The sequence below is a fragment of the Callionymus lyra genome, chromosome 2, assembly GCF_982586985.1.
Source record: "Callionymus lyra chromosome 2, fCalLyr1.hap1.1, whole genome shotgun sequence".
Classification (NCBI taxonomy): Eukaryota; Metazoa; Chordata; class Actinopteri; order Syngnathiformes; family Callionymidae; genus Callionymus; species Callionymus lyra.
The window spans coordinates 10,053,069-10,072,241 of NC_141819.1; the positions used below are offsets into that span (position 1 = coordinate 10,053,069).

General features: G+C 37.1%; 1 protein-coding gene across 2 annotated transcripts in view; it reads left to right on the forward strand.

The window, feature by feature from the left end:
* Window positions 1-1,484: 1,484 nt before the first annotated feature.
* mast3b (microtubule associated serine/threonine kinase 3b) overlaps window positions 1,485-19,173 on the forward strand; it is a 43,430-nt gene continuing 25,741 nt past the window's right edge. The window contains exons 1-3 of one of the 2 annotated variants that reach the window (XM_087783478.1): window positions 1,485-1,706; window positions 6,929-7,018; window positions 17,406-17,494. In XM_087783478.1, coding sequence (XP_087639604.1) covers window positions 1,660-1,706; window positions 6,929-7,018; window positions 17,406-17,494 — 226 coding nt within the window. In that variant the 5' untranslated portion in view covers window positions 1,485-1,659. The remainder of the gene's footprint in view (window positions 1,707-6,928; window positions 7,019-17,405; window positions 17,495-19,173) is intronic. The other variant, XM_087783479.1, reaches the window with a different exon arrangement.

The following is a 19,173-nucleotide window of genomic DNA, read 5'->3' on the forward strand; positions in this document are numbered from 1 at the left end:
CCCAGAACACTTGATTTCTACTTTATAAAGTTCTCCCTCGTCTGAAATCTGGGCGAACGAGAGGTTACGAGAGCGAAGTCCATGATGACGTAACGATGGCTTCACTCCTCCTCCTCCAACAAGCTGTAATCATGCCCTGCTTTGTTTACACAACGAGTCCCTTGGAGGTTGACAATTTTATTTGTTTAGGCTTTTCCTTGATCTTCTGGAACTCCTGTTATCAGTTTTATCTTGACCTTTAAAGTATATACTTTATTGAATATTGTTTTGATTGTTTAAGCGCTTTGTGACCCTGGTCTGGAAAAGCGCTATACAAATAAAAATTACTTACTTACTTACTTACTTTAAAAAGTTGTCCCTCGTCTGAAATCTGGGCGAACAAGAGGTTACGAGAGTCCATTATGACGTAATAATGGCTTCGCTCCTCCTCCAACCAGCTGTAATCACACCCGCTTTGTTTACACAGCGAGTCCCTTTGGAGGTTGAGACTTCCGGGATTGATGACACGTGGTGACAAACCTCGATGTTTGACCAATCACAGCAGAGTGGGTATGGTAAACAAGATTTAATCTCCAGAACAAGAAAAAAAAGTGTTTTCAGTGGGCGGGGCTTAAGATCATTTTCTAATGTCAATATTTCAGTGGAAAGAGAGTTTTGTACAAACACACACTGATGATACAATAGTTTTGTTTTACTGAAACTGAAGTATACTTGAAGTTTAATTTGACATCTTTAGCGAAAATAAGTATATTCAAGTGTAGTATTAAAATAGTCACTCAAATTGAAGTAATATACTTTTAAAGTTTACTCCCTTAGCAAAATTAAGTATATAACAGTGTACTATGAGTTCATTTAAGTTATACTAAAATTCAAGTATACTGAAAGTTTACTTTGAACATCCCTTAGCAAAAAAAAAGAACATACAAGCGTGCTGTGAGTATACTTATGTAATACCAAAACTGTATTATTTTACTTGAAGTTTACTTTTGACATCCCTTCGTAAGAAGAAGTATATCCAAGTGAACTATGATTACACTTATGTTGTTATAAAATTCAAGTGGTATACTTGAAGTTTACTGTGACCAATCACAGCAGAGTGGGTATGGTAAACAAGATTTCATGTCCAGAACAACAACAGTGTGTTTTCAGTGGGCGGGGCTTAATATCATTTTCTAATGTCAATATTTCAATGAAAATAGAGTTTTGTACAAACACACACTGATGATACAATAGAGTCACAACATCTATTTAACACACACTAAGATCAACACATTTAGTGGATCTTAAATGGTTAAAAACACGAATAACATGTTTCGCATGATCTCGCTCCACTGTCACCCACCACCGCCCGGATGGTTGTAGTCACCCTCCTCCGGTAACCGCCTCCTCCTCCCTCCCTCCCCCCCACAGTTGACCCGTGTCTCCCTCGCTCGTGTTCGTTCCTCCCTCGAAGCTCCGCCGAGGCTGGAGACTCGTCGCCGCTTCTCCCGGTTATCACATCGAGCGCCGCGGCCGTAAGAAGGGACGAGGAGCCGCTGGAGCTGGAAGACGCTCCTGGAGCTCAGCGGGTTATTTATAGTCGCTTCACCGCAGCGATGAGTGTCCGCGCGCCGGCGGGAGGAGCGAGCGCTGCTGCGCGCTGAGCCGGTGTTTACCAGCATGAAGTCCCGCAGAGACAAGCTGAGGATCCCCTCTCTGACTCTGGAGTAAGTCCTGCTTGGTTTTTTATATTCATGGAAAAAAACAAAAACTTTATGATATTATTGTTCTTTTACAATGTTTATGACTCTGAAGTAAAATATAATTTGTACAGATAAATAAAGCGTGTTTCTCACATATAAATAAAAATATGTTCTATATATTAATATATAAAATGTTACATAGTTTATACATATATGAAATGTATAAAAATATATATAAATAGATTTATTTATAAATATGTGTCTAATTGGAAGAAAAAAAATTCCTGAAGGAGACCTCCTGAGGATCAATAAAGTTCTACATACCTATACTTACCTATATATAAAATATTATATATATATATACCCACTTTTTTACAATAAAGGAAAATTGTCACAGATATTGGTTGCATTAAAAAAGATATATTTATATATATATATATATATATTAATATATATATATATAAATTATATAAATGTTTTACACACACACACATATATATATATATATATACATATATATACACAGTATATATATATATATATATATATATAAATTATATAAATGTTTTACACACACACACATATATATATATATACATATATATACACAGTATATATATATATATATATAAATTATATAAATGTTTTACACATATATATTGCTTCTGGACTTATATATATATATATTGCTCTTTGAACTATATATATATAAATGATATACATGTTTTACATATATATATTGCTCTTTGAACGTCATTGCCTACATTTATTCAATGTGTTTTTATTTCTTCGATTTGCGCCGCTGTTCACGTCAACTCAAAAGGCATCTAATGTCTACTTTACTAAACTCTCCCGACTCACATGTTTACAAATGTTGAAGTCTTCCTCTCCAAGATGCAGTAAGTCCCTCGTCATGACCATGTTTTCAACCTATTACTTTATAAAGTTAGTCTCAAATCTGGGCAAACGAGAAGTTACGAGAGCGGAGTCCATTATGACATAACGATGGCTTCACTCCTCCTCCTCCAAGCTGTAATCACGCCCCGCTTTGTTTATACAACGAGTCCCCCTGGACTTGAAGACTTCTGGGATTGCTTCTGGCGATGCTTGACCAATCACAGCAGAGCGGTTACAACAAACAACTGATTGCCAGAAATGTGGGCGGGGCTTCAGATGATTTTCTAATGTTGACATTATCGGTTGTGTGTTCAAGAGCGACACACGTGGCTGGAATCATGTGTCGTGGAAAGACAAACGGCCCTGGGCCAGTTCAGATGTTTTTTAGCATTTACATAAACCAGTTACCCCAGCACTCTGTCGTGTCTCCCTTCTCCTCGCCACCCACTCACTCCGCCTCCTCGGAGAGTGTTTTTTTTTTGTTTTTGTTGTGGAGGGCGATAATGGTGGCGGGGATACCTGCATCCCACGACGTGCCGATCCATAAAGCGTAGGAGCTTCCATGATTCCACCAGCAGCCTCTCTCTCGGTGGATTAACTCAGATGCTCTTTTTTTTATTTTTATTTAATAACAATCCCTCGTCTCCATCTGTGCACGAATGCATCATGAAGGTTTTCTGCCAGCACTAATCACCGTCATCTCGAACCAACCTTTAGTTGCCACGGGTAACTGTTTTCTCAGGTGTTCCATGACTTTCCTTTCCCAGCTCGAGCAGCTGTCTTGACTGAGGGTGACAAAGATATCTCCAAACTAAAGTGGATATAGGAGGTCGTTGACCTACACTAGGGTTTCATTCCTGTGTCGCCTGCTCAGTGGGATTCGATTGGAAGCCAGACGGCATCTCTCAGCGTCGACATATCTTAGCAAAAATAAGTGTACTATGAGTATTCCTTTGTTTTACTGAAACAGAAGTAGTATACTAGAAGTTTAATTTGACATCTATAGCGAAAATAAGTATATTCAAGTGTAGTATTCAAATATTTTTTTACTCAAATTGAAGTAATATACTTTTAAAGTTTACTTTTGGCATGCCTTAGCAAAATGAAGTATATAACAGTGTACTATGAGTTAATTTATGTTATAATTAAATTGAAGTATACTTAAAGTTTACTTTTGACATCCCTTAGCAAAAAAAAAGAACACATAAGCGTGCTGTGAGTATACTTGTAATACCAAAACTGAATTATTTTATTTGAAGTTTACTTTTGACATCCCTTCGTAAAAAGAAGTATATTCAAGTGTACTTTGAGTACACTTATGTTGTAATACAATTCAAGTGGTATACTTGAAGTTTACTTTTGACATCCCTTCGTAAAAAGAAGTATATCCAAGTGTACTTTGAGTATACTTATGTTGTAATAAAATTAAAGTGGTATACTTGAAGTTTACTTTTGACATCCCTTCGTAAAAAGAAGTATATCCAAGTGTACTTTGAGTATACTTATGTTGTAATAAAATTCAAGTGGTATACTTGAAGTTTACTTTTGACATCCCTTCGTAAAAAGTAGTATATACAAGTGTACTATTATTATACTTATGTTATACCAAAACTGAAGTAATGTACCTGAAGTTTATTTTTGATATCCCTTAGCAAAAAGAAGTATATACAAGTGTGCTATGAGTATATTTATGTTTATACCAAAACTGATGTAATGTACTTGAAGTTTACTTTTGACATCTCTTAACAAAAATAAGTATATAAGAGTGTACTATGAGTATACTTGTGTTATACTTAAATTTAAGTAATATACTTGAAGTTTTCTTTTGGCATCCCTTAGCAAAAATAAGTATATACAAGTGTACTATTAGTATACTTATGTTGTACTAAAATTCAAGTGGTATACTTGAAGTTTACTTTTGCGACCCTTAGCAAAAATAAGTAATATGAGTATCCTTATGTTATACTAAAATTGAAGTAGTATACTTGAAGTTTACTTTTGGAACCCCTTAGCAAAAATAAGTATATTCAAGTGTACTATGAAGATGTGTATGAGAATGTGTATTGTGTACAATGAAAATAATCATTATATACTAAAATAAAAGTACTGCACTTTAAGTTTATTTTTAGTAAAGATAAGTATATTCAGTATATTTAGTATGACCAACGTACAGTATGTTATACTCAATATTGGACAAAACAAAGAATCCACACTTCAGAAACATTGTGACATACAGTGGCTCGTGGTCAGAGCATCTGTGCAGGTGGAAGTTAATGTTGCTGGTTCACATCCCCTGTGAGTCTGTTAAATGAAGTACAATTTACCGTGAGTTTACTGCAGTTTATCAAGTATATTTTCAGGACATGACCGTATTTTTGTTGTGTAGTTGTGTGTGTTGTCAATGGTAGTATTGAGAATAGTATACCTTTGTGAAGTAAACTATAGACACAGAGTGTATTCCCAATACAACGGTAATATAGAGAATAGTATACTTTTGTGAATTAAACTATAGACACAGAGTGTATTCCCAATGCAATGGTAGTATAGAGAATAGTATACCTTTGTGAAGTAAACTATAGACACAGAGTTTATTCCCAATACAATGGTAGTATAGAGAATAGTATACCTTTGTGAAGTAAACTATAGACACAGAGTTTATTCCCAATACAATGGTAGTATAGAGAATAGTATACTTGATAGTATAAACTTAGTGTTTCAATTTAGTCCAAAGAAGAATCAAATTAGTATACATTTAATACTCTAAAAGTGAATACATCTTAATATACTTACTTTAGTTAAACTTGTACTTGCATATACTTGATAGCATGAACTTCTAGTATAATACTACTTGCTAAGGTAATGCAGAATTTTAAAGTATTAGCTTTGGACATAAAAAAGAATCTAAAGTGACGACCGACTGATCAGCTGCCATGTATCTCTTAGTGTATGTTATGATGACCATGTGAATTTTCTTTTTCTTTCATTTTTGACGTTTTTAGCTGTCATTTTATCACGTGCGCTGCTAGCTGTTAGCCACATGCTTCTCCGTAGTAAGCAATTGTTTCGACAGGATCCTTTGATGGGCCGGGGCAACAGATACATGGTTTATATTTTAAGTTGTACAAACTACACACTTTTATGTAGTGTGGCAACAGCAGGAGTCGACCGTGAATTTATTTAAAGCAACTTTACCAATTGAAAACAATGCAAGTCGGTCTAATAGCAGAAACATCTGCTTGCAAAAAAAAAGTGGCTTTTCCAGATTCAGCACAAACTTGATAAAAGTAAATATATCTTTTCATTCACCATCTATATGCATATTAGAAACACTCCTCGATGCATTGGAAAGTGCTTCATGCGCCTCATGACCATGCACTTGAACTTCATTTGTATGTTGCCGTTCTATCGTCCTCCCATTGTATCACTATGACAACATGTTTATTAGCGCAGCGTTGTCGAGAAGCCTCTGCAACACTGACACAACAGTCGGCCGTCCAAGCCCACATCTGAGCGGAGAAATCAATAGAAACAGCCACGACGCACGGTCAGCACGGGGAGGGATCGACGCCTCTGGGCGGCCGAGCCTCCACTGTAGAAGCAGGTCTGGGGATTTAAAGGGGTCGTCAATATGTGCCAGATAGGGTTCACTGAGTTTTTGCAATATTGTAGAAGTGTATTAAAATTAAATACATTTATTAAAAAATGCCAAACAAGTGATGGTGAAATATGTTGATTTTAAATGAAAAATGATTCTTGCTTTGTGTGTTTTTAATGTGCAAATTCCTTTTAAAACAAATAGAGAAATATTCATTTCAAGTGTCATTGACTCTCATTCCAGTTTACATAAAGAGGATTTCTCCGGGGAGGAGGATTTGTAGTTCAGTGACCTCAGTGTTGCATCTGAGCTTTTGGCGAATGATGTCACTCTGTTGATCCTCTCACACGGCTTCACTATTTATTTTAAATTAAAAAAGAACCCAGCGATGGGAAAACAGACGAGCCACATGATGATTCAAATTCTTCTTTTTTCTCTGACATTTTAATTAATAAACATCTTTATTTAAAACAAATTCAATGTCTTTTTAAGAGAAAAAGCGACGTTTATATCCTGGTTTGCGGCACATCCTTACTGTTGTGAAATATCGTGGCATGGTGACATTTCCTTCCTTTTGTGTTGTAATATTCTGTGCAAGTGCTTCAAAATAACCCCTCCATCACACCCCATACTATCTTCAACCCTTTCCCCTTCATCCTTTGTCTGTGTTGCTCCCGACTGATGATGGATGCTGGTGCTGTAAAGTGCCGCGTAAGCACTCTTATTCATGCGACCATCATCTCTTACCTTACAGTTTGTCCCCCACATGCCAGAGCCCTACTGTCCTGAGTCCCTGCAGCCCCTGCAGCCCCTGTAGTCCCCTGCAAACCCTTCACCCCTGGAGGTAAGAGTCATCACACACACTTGTTAATATATATAATAATGATGAGCTTTTTTGTTTAAATGTTGGGAATTAAAAAAAAAAGAAAAAAAAGACATTATATTGCAGTTGGTCACCACCTGGTGGATAACTCCTGAATTGCTTGGAAAAATATAGATGTTAAAAAAATGTTTTGTGTTAGGGTTAGGGTCAGTGTAAGTGTTAGAGTTAGGGTTAGTGTTAGTGTCAGGGTTAGGGTAAGGGTTAGGGCAGTATTAGGGTTAGGATTAGGTTTAGTGTTAGGGTCAGAGTTAGGGTTAGTGCTAGCCTCATGGTTAGTGTTAGGGTTAGGGTTTGGTCAGTTTTCTTCATCATCTTCAACTTTATCTTGGTCCAAAAATACACTTAAAAACATCCAAATACCTCCATACTTCTCGTCTGTAACGACCATCTTGTAATTTATTAGCCTCTACTTTGGGAATTATTCCCCAAAAAATTAATTAAATCCATATTTTAAGTTTGTTTGTAGCGGTAGCTCACATTTTGTCAGCTAATGGCTTAGCAGCGTCGCTAAAAACAATCTTAAAATAAAGACTTTTTAAAGTGTTTTTTAACAATTCTTAATGTTGGGGCTACAATTCAAGAGGGACCTTACAGACGAGAAGTATGGAGGTATTTGGATGTTTTTAAGTGTCTTTTTGGACGAAGATGAAGACGAAGACTACTGAGCTCCAGTCGCTACATGAAAATGAACAAACATTTTTATCTATAACTCTAAAAAGAAACAGATTAAAATAATCCCAACCATTGGTCAACATGAGGGTGAGTAGAAAAATGTGTGAATGCCTTAGAAGTGATTTGCGTTGATACTATTTTGAATTGTTAATTTTGTCCATCTATCATTTAAAATCTTTTCGGGGGTGGTGTAAGGAAAACTCTCGCTTATTCCCACGGGCCGATTTATCACGAGTAGCTTTGTATGATGTAACTCTGTTTGAGAAGATCCAGGGTTGTCAACATCTGGGTAGGAATTAACAATTTTAAGCTTACGACCGTGTGATGAAGAAGTCAATAGAACTGAAGAGATGGAAATTCACTCGATGATGGAGATATTGGTTTAATAAAGTGCTTAAGATAATGTACTATTTACAGTTTTTGAGCGACAGCATTTCAACTTAAAAAAGAGGACAATTTGGAATTAAACAATTATTGCAAATGTTAGGATTAATGAAAACCCAAAAGAAAACCTCATATTTTTGTAAGAAGTTACACGGTGTTTTAAGGAACTCCATTTCACCCGCAAAGACCAGGATTGTATTAGTTGTGTCTAATCTGTGAGGCGTTGCTTGGCAACAGTGCTGGCAGCTTTGGAGGAAGGCAACATTGCAAACAGCGGCGACTGCATCCGTCGTGTCCATGAATATGTGAGCGGTGCCACCAAACTCTCTCACACCTGTTCTGACTGTACGAAGAGGAAGTGAAGCCACGGATTCCTCTGCACCTCGTCTCGGGCAGTAGTTGCGAACCGTGGGTTTCCTCGGAGGGAAACAAAGATAACGTTGTTGTGATGTTGTAGGATTGTGTTCATAAAGATACGTTGCATGATATGTTGCAAGGGCTGCAGATTGTGACGACATATGCGCTTCATACGTGTGGATCTGGTCTCCAACCTCCTTCACATAGTCCAGGTTTTAGGTTGTTAGTTTACAAACAAGATTATTGTGTGTTTTCTTCCACATTTTTTTAAATTCAATATATATTAAAGTAAATATAGAACAAGTTTTACCTTACCTTAATAACAGTTTTTTTCATTCTATTAATTATGTTTTCAATTTTATGAATATATGAAGTATTTTCTTTCCTAAGAATCTTTAAATAAAATATATAAACTGAAATAATATACAATCAGACAAAATTAATTTTTATTTATTGTATTATTTTTTTGGTCCCTTCTTTCTTTTGGCTCGAGGGCCCCGTATACCAGTCACAGTATATAATGTGGCCCCCAAGAAAATCAAATGCCCACATAGGTGAATGTGTTCTTCCAAGCTTAACTAACTAGATGGTGCATTCAAGTGCTGCTCGTATACTTTAGCATTTCAAACTTAGAGTGCCATCTGGTGTCTGCATTTTGATTTTTTTTTTAAAATCATGCCAGGTTTAATTGAATTAGTAGATTAGAGCCCAATACTATAAAGCGGAGAGTGACATCTAGTGGACTTTCAAAAAATGAGTTTTATCATGATACAGTGTCTTCACTACACGGCTGTTTCATGAGGCGTCGTCGATAGTGATGTGTCGACGAAGCTTCATGAAGCAGCGTCATCATTTTTGGACGGTAGGGGGCGCCCTTAGCTGACAAATTATGTGAGGTTTCAATAGACTAACCTTTTAAAAAATAATAGATAAAATTATAGACTAAAGAGTGACATCTAGTGGACTCAGGAAATAATGACACTGTTTCATGAAGCTTCATCAACACATCGCTAGTAAATTGTATTTAGTTGTCATAAGCATGTTTCTTTAGAATGTATTGTCAATCAAAGTAAGAAAAAAACAACATTACATTTGTATGTACATTTCTATGTTTGTCACCATTTGTTTTATAGTTCAAGAGCAACTAATGTAAAAACCAAACCCTACTGACTCACTCACACATTTCAAATGTTGAAGTCTTTCTCTCCAAAAAGCAGTGAGTTCCTCATCATAGAATAGAATAGAAAAGCTTTATTCATCCCCAGAGGGGAAACACACTTTCACAACAGCGCAGTTCAAAAAATAAAGTGCAAGGAAAAAGAAATAATAAAAGAGATAATACAAAATAAAATAAAAACGATCTTAAGAATATACAATTATTTACAAAAATTAGAAATTTAACACTATTAACAAAATAAAATAGAATAAAATAAAATAAAATAGAACTAAAAACGGGAAAAAAATAAAAATAAAAAGCACACGAGAAGAAAAACACACTATGGATTAGCATCAGGATATTTAAAGTAGAGAGTTAAATATCCTGACACCAGTTGGGATGAAGGACCTTCTATAACGCTCCGTCCTACACTGGGGGTGCCTGAGCCACTGAAGGAGCTGCTCCTCCACGGTCAGGTGCAGTGGGTGGAGAGTGTTGTCCCTGATGGAGGATAGTCTGGAGAGTGTCCTCCTCTCTCCCACCTCCTCCACCGAGTCCAGCGAGCGGCCCAGGACAGAGCCGGCCCTCGTGACCAGCCTGTTCAGTCTCTTCCTGTCCCGGTCCGTGCTGCCTGCTCCCCAGCAGACCACAGCGTAGTGGATAGCAGAGGCTACCACGGAGTCATAAAAGGTCCTTAAAAGTGGTCTGCACACTCCAAAGGACCTCAGTCTCCCTAGGAGGTGGAGGCGACTTCGGCCCTTCTTGTACACGGCGTTGATGTGTGTGGACCAGTTCAGTTTATTGTTGAGGTGAACACCCAGGTATTTGAAGCTCAATGTCCGAGCCCTGGATGCTCACCGGTTGATGTGGTGGAGACTTTTTCCTGAAGTCAATCACCATCTCCCTTGTCTTACCGGTGTTTAAGCAAAGGTAGTTGCTCTCACACCAGTCAACAAAGTCCTTGATGACTGATCTGTACTCCAGCTCGCCCCCCCCAGACACGCAGCCCACAATGGCCGAGTCGTCAGAAAACTTCTGGAGGTGACAGCTGCTGGAGTCATAGGTAAAGTCCACCGTGTAGAGGGAAAAAAGGAAAGGTGACAGCACTGTCCCTTGAGGCACCCCGGTGCTGCAGATGGTCACCTCAGACCTGCAGTCATGACCACGTTTTGAACTTACTACTTTATAAAGTTCTCCCCCGTCTGAAATCCGGGCGAACGAGAGGTTACGAGAGTCCATAATGACGTAATAATAGCTTCACTCCTCCTCCAGCCAGCTGTAATCATGCCCCGCTTTGTTTATACAATGAGTCCCTTGGAGGTGGAGACTTCCTGGATTGATAACACGCGGTGACCTCCACGTTCGAACCAATCACAGCAGAGTGGGTGTGGTTATGGTAAACAAGATTTAATCTCCAGAAAAACAGTATTTTCAGTGGGCGGGGTTTAAGATCATTTTCTAAATCAATATTTCAATAAAAAGAGAGTTTTGTACAAACAGACACTGATGATACAATAGAGTCCAACATCTATTTAACACACACATGTCGAGCCAACCTTTCCGTGTGGAGTTTATATGTTCTCCACGTGTTGCGTGGGTTTACTCTGGGCACTCCGGTTTCCTCCCACAGTCCAAAAACATACAGAGGTTGATTGAGAACTTTGGGAAATTGTCCGTAGGTATGAGTCTGTGTGTGAATAGTTAGGTTAGGTTAGGTAGAACTTTATTGAATTTCTTTTTTTCCAATTATCCACAGCAAATACAGCAATTTTTTTTCTTAAAAAATAAATCAATATAAAATAAGAACAAGAACAAAGAGAAATAAAGAGAAAGAACAAGATGATAGAATCTCAGTCTAAAAATAAAGATAAAGATAAAGAACATAGATACAAGAAAAATAACAAAGGATACAAAGACTAACATAGAATAGGTTGTCTTTTATTTGTGTGGCGTCCTGTCCAGGGTGTCCCCTGCCTCTCGCCCTATGATACTGGGATAGGCCCCCGTGACCCCGTTAAGGGATAAAGTGCTAGACAATGAATGAATAAATAAACATGAACTTTGAACTTTAAGGATATTTTAAAAAACAATATAAAAATAAAACGAAAACTTTACGTTCGTTTTAAATGTCCCCCTTTTTCCATGTTCTCTTATCACACGAAGGCTATTTTCTCTCCGTGAAAGTTCGTCGACTATTAATAGTTTGAATTTCGGTGCACATTTTGGAAAGTCAACGCCAGAGTTTTTACGAGCCGCACTTGAACGCACCACCACCACCAGTCTCCGGGCTGCTCACACGGACAGACACGCGCGCACGAGCAGCTCCCGTTGTGTCTGATACACAAACCTCGTCTCATTACAACAACGGCACCGACTCCACACACACACACACACTCTTTTTTCGGAACCACCTCGGTGATGGTACCGGACACGCGGCGTCGGAGCGTTGAGCCGGGGCACCAGGCGAGGCCGGCGGGCTCGAATACAAAAGAAGCCGCGGAAAGAAAGCGAGACACGATGGTGGAGATGTAGCAGCAGCGAGGTGTTGGTTCCGAGAACACAACCAGAACTTCTGGCTCGAACTAAAACATTTACAGGATGTCGGATCCGAGTCACTGGACGGGGGTTCCGAGTCAGAACAAGTGTCACTTCGTCCCCGGATCCTTGCTCAAGAGGTCCAAGAGGTAGAAGGTTTTTTTTTATTTACATGCTAAGAGTTGTAGCTTCTCTCTTGTCTTTACCTTTGTTGTGATGCTAAAGCTACTTAGCTTCTCTATCAAAGATCACAAATGACTTAGTTTGACTCTTTAAAGTTTCATGTCAAAAGTATTTTTGGAGTTTTTTGTTCATTTTTTTCGATGAATGAGAAAAAGTGTGTTCAAGGATGATAGTGATAGTTTCTGGCGGACACAGATAGCGGTGGGACCTGATAGTGGTGACATGAAGTGACAGCTGTTAGCTTGATTATGTTTCTTATAAATGTTTTAAAATATATGAAATAAAAGTGTGTTCAGGTCATGTTATGAAACAGGTGCCATTTTATGTTTAGATGTTAATAAATATAGACCTGGAAATTATTATTTTATCTCCAAGAAACTGGATGATTCCTTATAAATGTATTTTATTTATTTTGTTTCTCTTGCTACAATAGAATGCTAAGCTAACCCATAGCACCCTGTCACACACCAGCACATGTATGTTTACACAATATATATAGTTCTAAAAGGTTTACATTCTTTTCCTCAACTTTTTTTTTTTTGCACAGTGAATGACATTTTTACAACTTCATTTGTTTTGAAAACCAAACTATATCAAACACACACTTTAAATGGAATATATGTTATTTAAAATAAATAATTTAAAATAAATAAATGTGTACGAAACCCCAAGAATAACTATGACAAAAACAAAATGTCATTTGAAAAAAAAGAAAGAAGCAAAACCACAAGTATTGTGACGGAATAAAGGCGATGTACCATTGTATGGATTTTTATTTATTTGTTAATATTCCCTACAAATCCAATTTTGCCCAATGTATTAAATACAACAATTCACTAGCTTCCATGTAATGTTAAGCTAACCCCATAGCGCCCTGTTACACATCAACAAATGTACGTTTATAAAATATATATTTCTAAACGGTTAACATTATTTATTATTTATTACATATTTCCAATATACTAACACGTGCCTTTGCTAGTAGGGGCGTTTATTGGCAATAATCTGGCAATACAATGTGTATCACGGTACATTGGCAGATAAGATATATTATGAGACTGTAGGATCAAAGAGATATAGATAGATGGATAAACTTTATTGATCCCTCTGAAGGTCTCTTTCGGGAAATTGTTTTAGAAATTATCCACAGCAAATACAGCATTCATAAAAAAGAATAAAAATAAAATAAGAACAAGAACAAAGATAAAGAACATGGATTACAAAAAAAAAAACAAAGACAAAGGATACAAAGATTGGTTTTCAAGCACACAGCAACACGGGCCATTGTTGCATGTATGTTTATAGAATATATAATTCTAAACCAACATTATTTTCTATTAACTTTTTTTTGTCACAGTAAAGGAAATTTTAAAATGAATCGTACACTTGCTACTAGCTTAGCTCGCTAAGAACAATGCTAGCTGCAGTCATTCTGAGGTGATATTTTCAGGGTTGCAATAAAAAGGATCCTATTATATTAGTAAGGATTATCCCCAAGTTAGGCTCCCTTCGTCAGGGATATTTGTGGATTGTTTTCTCTACATTTTAAACTGTTCTATATTCTGTCTTTCATATTGAATTTGAAAAAAAATCTTAAATGCAAAATACAGAACCTTTTCGCTTGAAAACAATGGCGTCAAACTATTATTTAGACCTTCTTAGATATAATATTTGGATTATTGTCATTTAAAATGCTATTAATATTTATGACGATTAATCTGCAGCATTAATTTTTCTTGCTAAAATCTACTTCATTAAAATAAAATTAAGTATTTTTATGAGAAACATTTCAATGTATGTCTTTTACCTTTTTACCTTCATATCAGTGCATAAGATTGGTGGTGTGCATTTCTTTGGGTTAACAGAAGTAAACATTTTATAAACATGAAATTCCGCCGTGCTTCTGTCCACAGCTGCAGAATCAACAGGAAGTTACATTGACCTAATATGGATTGAAAAAATGGTCAGGGCTCCGATGGCCTCCATGTCTGGTGTCGATCAATGACGATAAATAGGACGGTCATGTTTGCATGACATGTTTAAAATCTTCATTATGGCTTAAAAAATATGTAACTTTAAAGAACATTTCAACCGTTAGCTTGTGTCTATCAAAAAAGATGGTCTGTGTTTTTGTTTTCTGAAATTATTTGAAGGGGTTTAGAGCCGATGGATTAAACACCACCTCTAGAACACACACACACACACACACACACACACACACACACACACACACACACACACACACACACACACACACACACACACACTGGACATCTGTGCCTAAAGCTGGTCTCGCTGTTGCCACATTTTAAAGAGTGTGGAGAAGAGGTTTGCCCTCGCATTGTGCCGCTGACTCGTCCTGTGTTTTCCTCGCACATCATGCTCGCAGTTATATAAACCCTTCTCAAGGCAGAGCTGCTGTGAAGGCGGATGTAACCTCCTCCCTTTGAGTTGAATCTTAGTGGGCAGAGACAAAGACGCATCTTCTCGCTAAGAACCGTAAGCCCGAGCTGCACCGGATCATCGAGTATTTTTGGTTGTAAATCAAGTCGGGAGATATTATAAAGATTAACGTTTGTATCTACTGGATTTATAGGATTCATATTCCCTGCTGATCACAGATTATCTCCCGCCTTCACTGCGGTACAGATGTTATTTGCTGCTGCGATAAACCAAAGAGATCGTCCATTACATTATGACCACCTGTCACATTCTATCAAGACACTTAGCAAACTCTTATGATGGTCGGCTGGGTTTAATAAGTTTCCTAAAAGGTAAACTAATGTGTTGATTAAAAAGATGTTGGACTCTATTGTATCATCAGTGTGTGTTTGTACAAAACTCTCTTTTCATTGAAATATTAGAAAATGATCTTAAGCCCCGCCCACTGAAAACACTTGGTTTCTCTGGAGATTAAATCTTGTTTACCATAACCACAAAGTCTCTACCTCGAAGGGACTCGTTGTATAAACAAAGAGGGCATGATTACAGCTGGCTGGAGGACGAGTGTAAACATTATTACGTCATAAAGGACTCCGCTCTCGTAACCTCTCCTTCGCCCAGATTTCAGAGCAACTTTATAAAGTAATACATTCAGAACATGGTCATGATGAGGGACTTGGATGGCTAGATTAACTTTATTGATCCATCAGGAGGTCTCCTTCGGGAAATTGTTTTTTCAGCATACAGCAACACAGACTATGGATTCATAAAACGGGAACGAGAACAAAGTGCAATAAAAAGAAAGTGAAAGATAACAATCTGAAGATAAAGAACGTGTATCAAAGAAAAATAACAAAGATAAAAATAGAATAGAATCATCTTTTCACTCCACTCCTGCCACCAACATTCAGAATTAAACAGCCTAATAGCACGAGGAATAAATGAGTCCCTGAGTCTATTAGTGTTGCATACTGCAACATTTGAAACATGGGAGTCGGGAGATTTGGAGTTTGATATTAGTTTCACTTAGACAATGGCGGACCTCACGATGGTGAATTGTTGAATCACTTTGTCAACATTGTAATCTGCAAGTTGGGCTTTTTTGTGTCTTTTCTTAATCATGAATTCTGAGGAAAAAAGAGAATTAAAAATCGACAAAAAAAATCCCAAATTAATAATGAAAGGTTAAGCAAAATCTGTCATTTTTGTACTTTAAATATCTCAGGCTAGACTATGAGACGACTCCACCAGAGTCTTGAACCGAAGTCAGAACTAAACTTCACATTTCTGGTTGTAATGTTTCGACTCTTTATGTTTATGTAGTTGTTATTGGGTTTGATTAAGGTTTGGATCGTCTTGATCAGTAAATGGCAATTATTTAATTACATATTAATCGTTCAACAAAATATTTGCAACGGTTTCATGGGATCTTTTAGCAAACTGTTTTTGAAAAGGTTTGTCTTGATCCTCTTTTGAGAAGAACAGGTTTTGGCAGAAAATCCACAAATAATTTATTGACAACGCAGTGAGGTTTGTGTAAAAGACGGGTGGAGTTGTTTCCAAAAGCCGTGTCATGAGTTACAGATGGAAATTGTTATTAGCTTAGCATCTCCAAAGGGATCGTTGGTGACAAACCATGAATTAATACTGTAGCTCTATGGATGAATCCTGTCCTACTGACTGTATATTGAAACTAGTCTTTCTTTTAGCTAAAACAAGCCTATTAAAAAAAGTGTTTGGCGGTTTTAATGTGGCTTTATTGTTGATATCTTTTTATCTTAGTTCAGCTTTCTTATTTGTTTTGGTAAAAGTTTGAGATATAACATTAAAGTTATCAAATATCTCTTTCTTTACTGGCAAAATTTCAAGATATATATATCGATATGTTAAATCTAAACATTGCCCTTAATAAATCTCCAGTTTATTTAATTTTACATTGGCATTCAAAGACAATATTCATGTTTTTTCTCACACTTGAAAACTCTTCTCCTCCCAACATCTTTAAAAGCAACCCACGCCCGAATTACTGTGTCCTACATCGGAGCTTAACGGCTCTTTCGCTTCACTCTGGAAACGTCACATCTCGTCCTAATCTCCTCCTCCTCCTCCGTCACACCGTCATGAAACCTCCGTCGAATCCGAAAGTCACGTTTTCGCGGCGCAGTCCAGTACACATGCCGAGACATAAATGCATCACGGTGCGTTTGTTGAAAGGACGGTAATTGAGGTTGAGCTATCAAGGCTGTGATTACTCTGGGGTTGTTTTAGCCAGTAGTAACATTTAATTTTTATTATGCATGATGGAACCTGATGTCGTGCGAAGCCTTTCCTTGTGACTGTTTGAACGGTGTTGCAGTTTATTTGCTATACAAAGTTAAATTACTCACTTTCAAAAGTCTATAAAGTCAATTTAATATTTTAATTAAATAATTGTGATAATGCACCCATTTAAAAAATCTACTTATTCTTGTTGTCCTGCTTCATTTGAAAATGGTCTTTGGTTCTTTTTTAAACGGATCATGTTGTTGCAGGTTTTTAAAACAAATTAACGACTTTCCCCGTCGGCAACACTTTGCTTCTATTTGTTCATGTTTTTTTTTGTCTCTCGTTGTGCTTCAGCTGCCGGAGCAGCAACAGGAAGAGTCTCGGTGTCGGGACGCCATCCCCGACCCTCTCCCGGCCCCTCTCCCCACTCTCTCTGCACACAGGTAAGATACACGCTTTAAAAACCAGGCCACGTCCAAATGTCACAACCATTCCCCAGTCAGGGTTCATGTGAGCTGTGATACGGCCGTTACATCAACTCAAACACACGCCCGAACAAACACACACCGTGTTCACAAGTGATGGCAAAGAGCTGCCCGAGTTCAGTCAGAAAAGTTGAATAAAAAGTCATTAATAAAGGTCTAAAACAATTGATAATACTTGAATTAAGATGCAGAGTATGCACCATTAGCTGGTCTGTGGGTCGATGCCTTCTTAAGCCTCTTTAAATCGTAGTTGTATCTTTTTTGGTCATTTATTTTACTTCTTTTACTTACTTACTTTACTTCTTTACTACTAGGTCCCAATTTTTTGCTATTATTGATCACTGAAATGTATTTAATACCAGCAAACAAAATGGAATTAGGAAACGCATCAACATTTAAAGATGTTTAACAAAATAAATATCTAAAATAAAGTGTGCAGACAACCGTGAACTAATCAAAACCCACAATATTAACTTCTCTAAAGTGTTTTTTGTCCAGTAATAAAATATTCTAGGCTCTTGAACACACCATAGCAACCCCGAAAACTCATTGAATGCATCATTTCACGTGTGCCCAAGAGGTAAAAGTTTCTGTCAGTCTACCTCATTTATGTATTCACTGTTCATTTATTTGAAAATAGTAATAACACATAATAATAACTATTAGTAATACACACACAGCAGGAGGCTGTCAGCAATGAGTCTGGTTCTGCTCGAGGTTTCTGCCTTTTAAAAGGAGGTTTTCTTCGCCGCTTTCCCACCGTTATTCACTGGGATCTGTTTTTTCTTTTCTTCAATTTAGTCTTAAACTGTTAAGTGTCTTGAGAAAACTTTCTTATAATATGCCACTTTAAGTACAATTGAATTGAATACAGGTTCCATCTATACGTCAGTGATCATTATTGTTGATAAATCAGCCGAGCTAATGGATCAATATGCGGAGCCCCTCTTACCTGTTTTTAAAGTAAATTTAAATAATTTGAACATGTACAGTATAAAGAATGTGCTTGCATGTTTCAGCAAATGTGATTTGAAGTTAAAATTCAATACAATTCCAACTTTAGTTGTAGTTTTCTTCACATTTATTTTATATTTTTAATATTGTGCAATAAAAACGGAGGCTGATATTATTTGCCTTTGTAATACGTCTATGTAAATGTGCGTCTCTGGAAGTGAGCATTTGTTTCTTGTCTCTTTATAGTCAAACTGCATTTTAAAATAACCTTTACTTACTTAAGTTTCACTTTTTTTCCTTAATTTCACTACCTGGGTAATCGACAGGATAGTTGATAAATGATTCCTAAGGGTTTCCTTAGTAAGATAATAAAATATACATGATTACATCTTTTTTTTTTGTTAAATACCATGAAGGAGGGCACTTGGAATAGGAGTTGGACACCCTGGAAAGTTTAACAGTCCAACACGACGCACTGCTTTTCCTCCCACTTCCACTAGACTGTTTTCATTCCTCTTTTGACTCCTGATCACTGATTGTGCTTTACTCAAATACAGACGTAACAAGAAGTAAAAGTGTAGCTAAAAGTGTGTATTGTGTTGTCAAACATCTTCATTGTCATGATAAACAACAACGCCTGTGATAGAAAAATTCTTCGAGCAATAAACAATCGTCCACTGTCT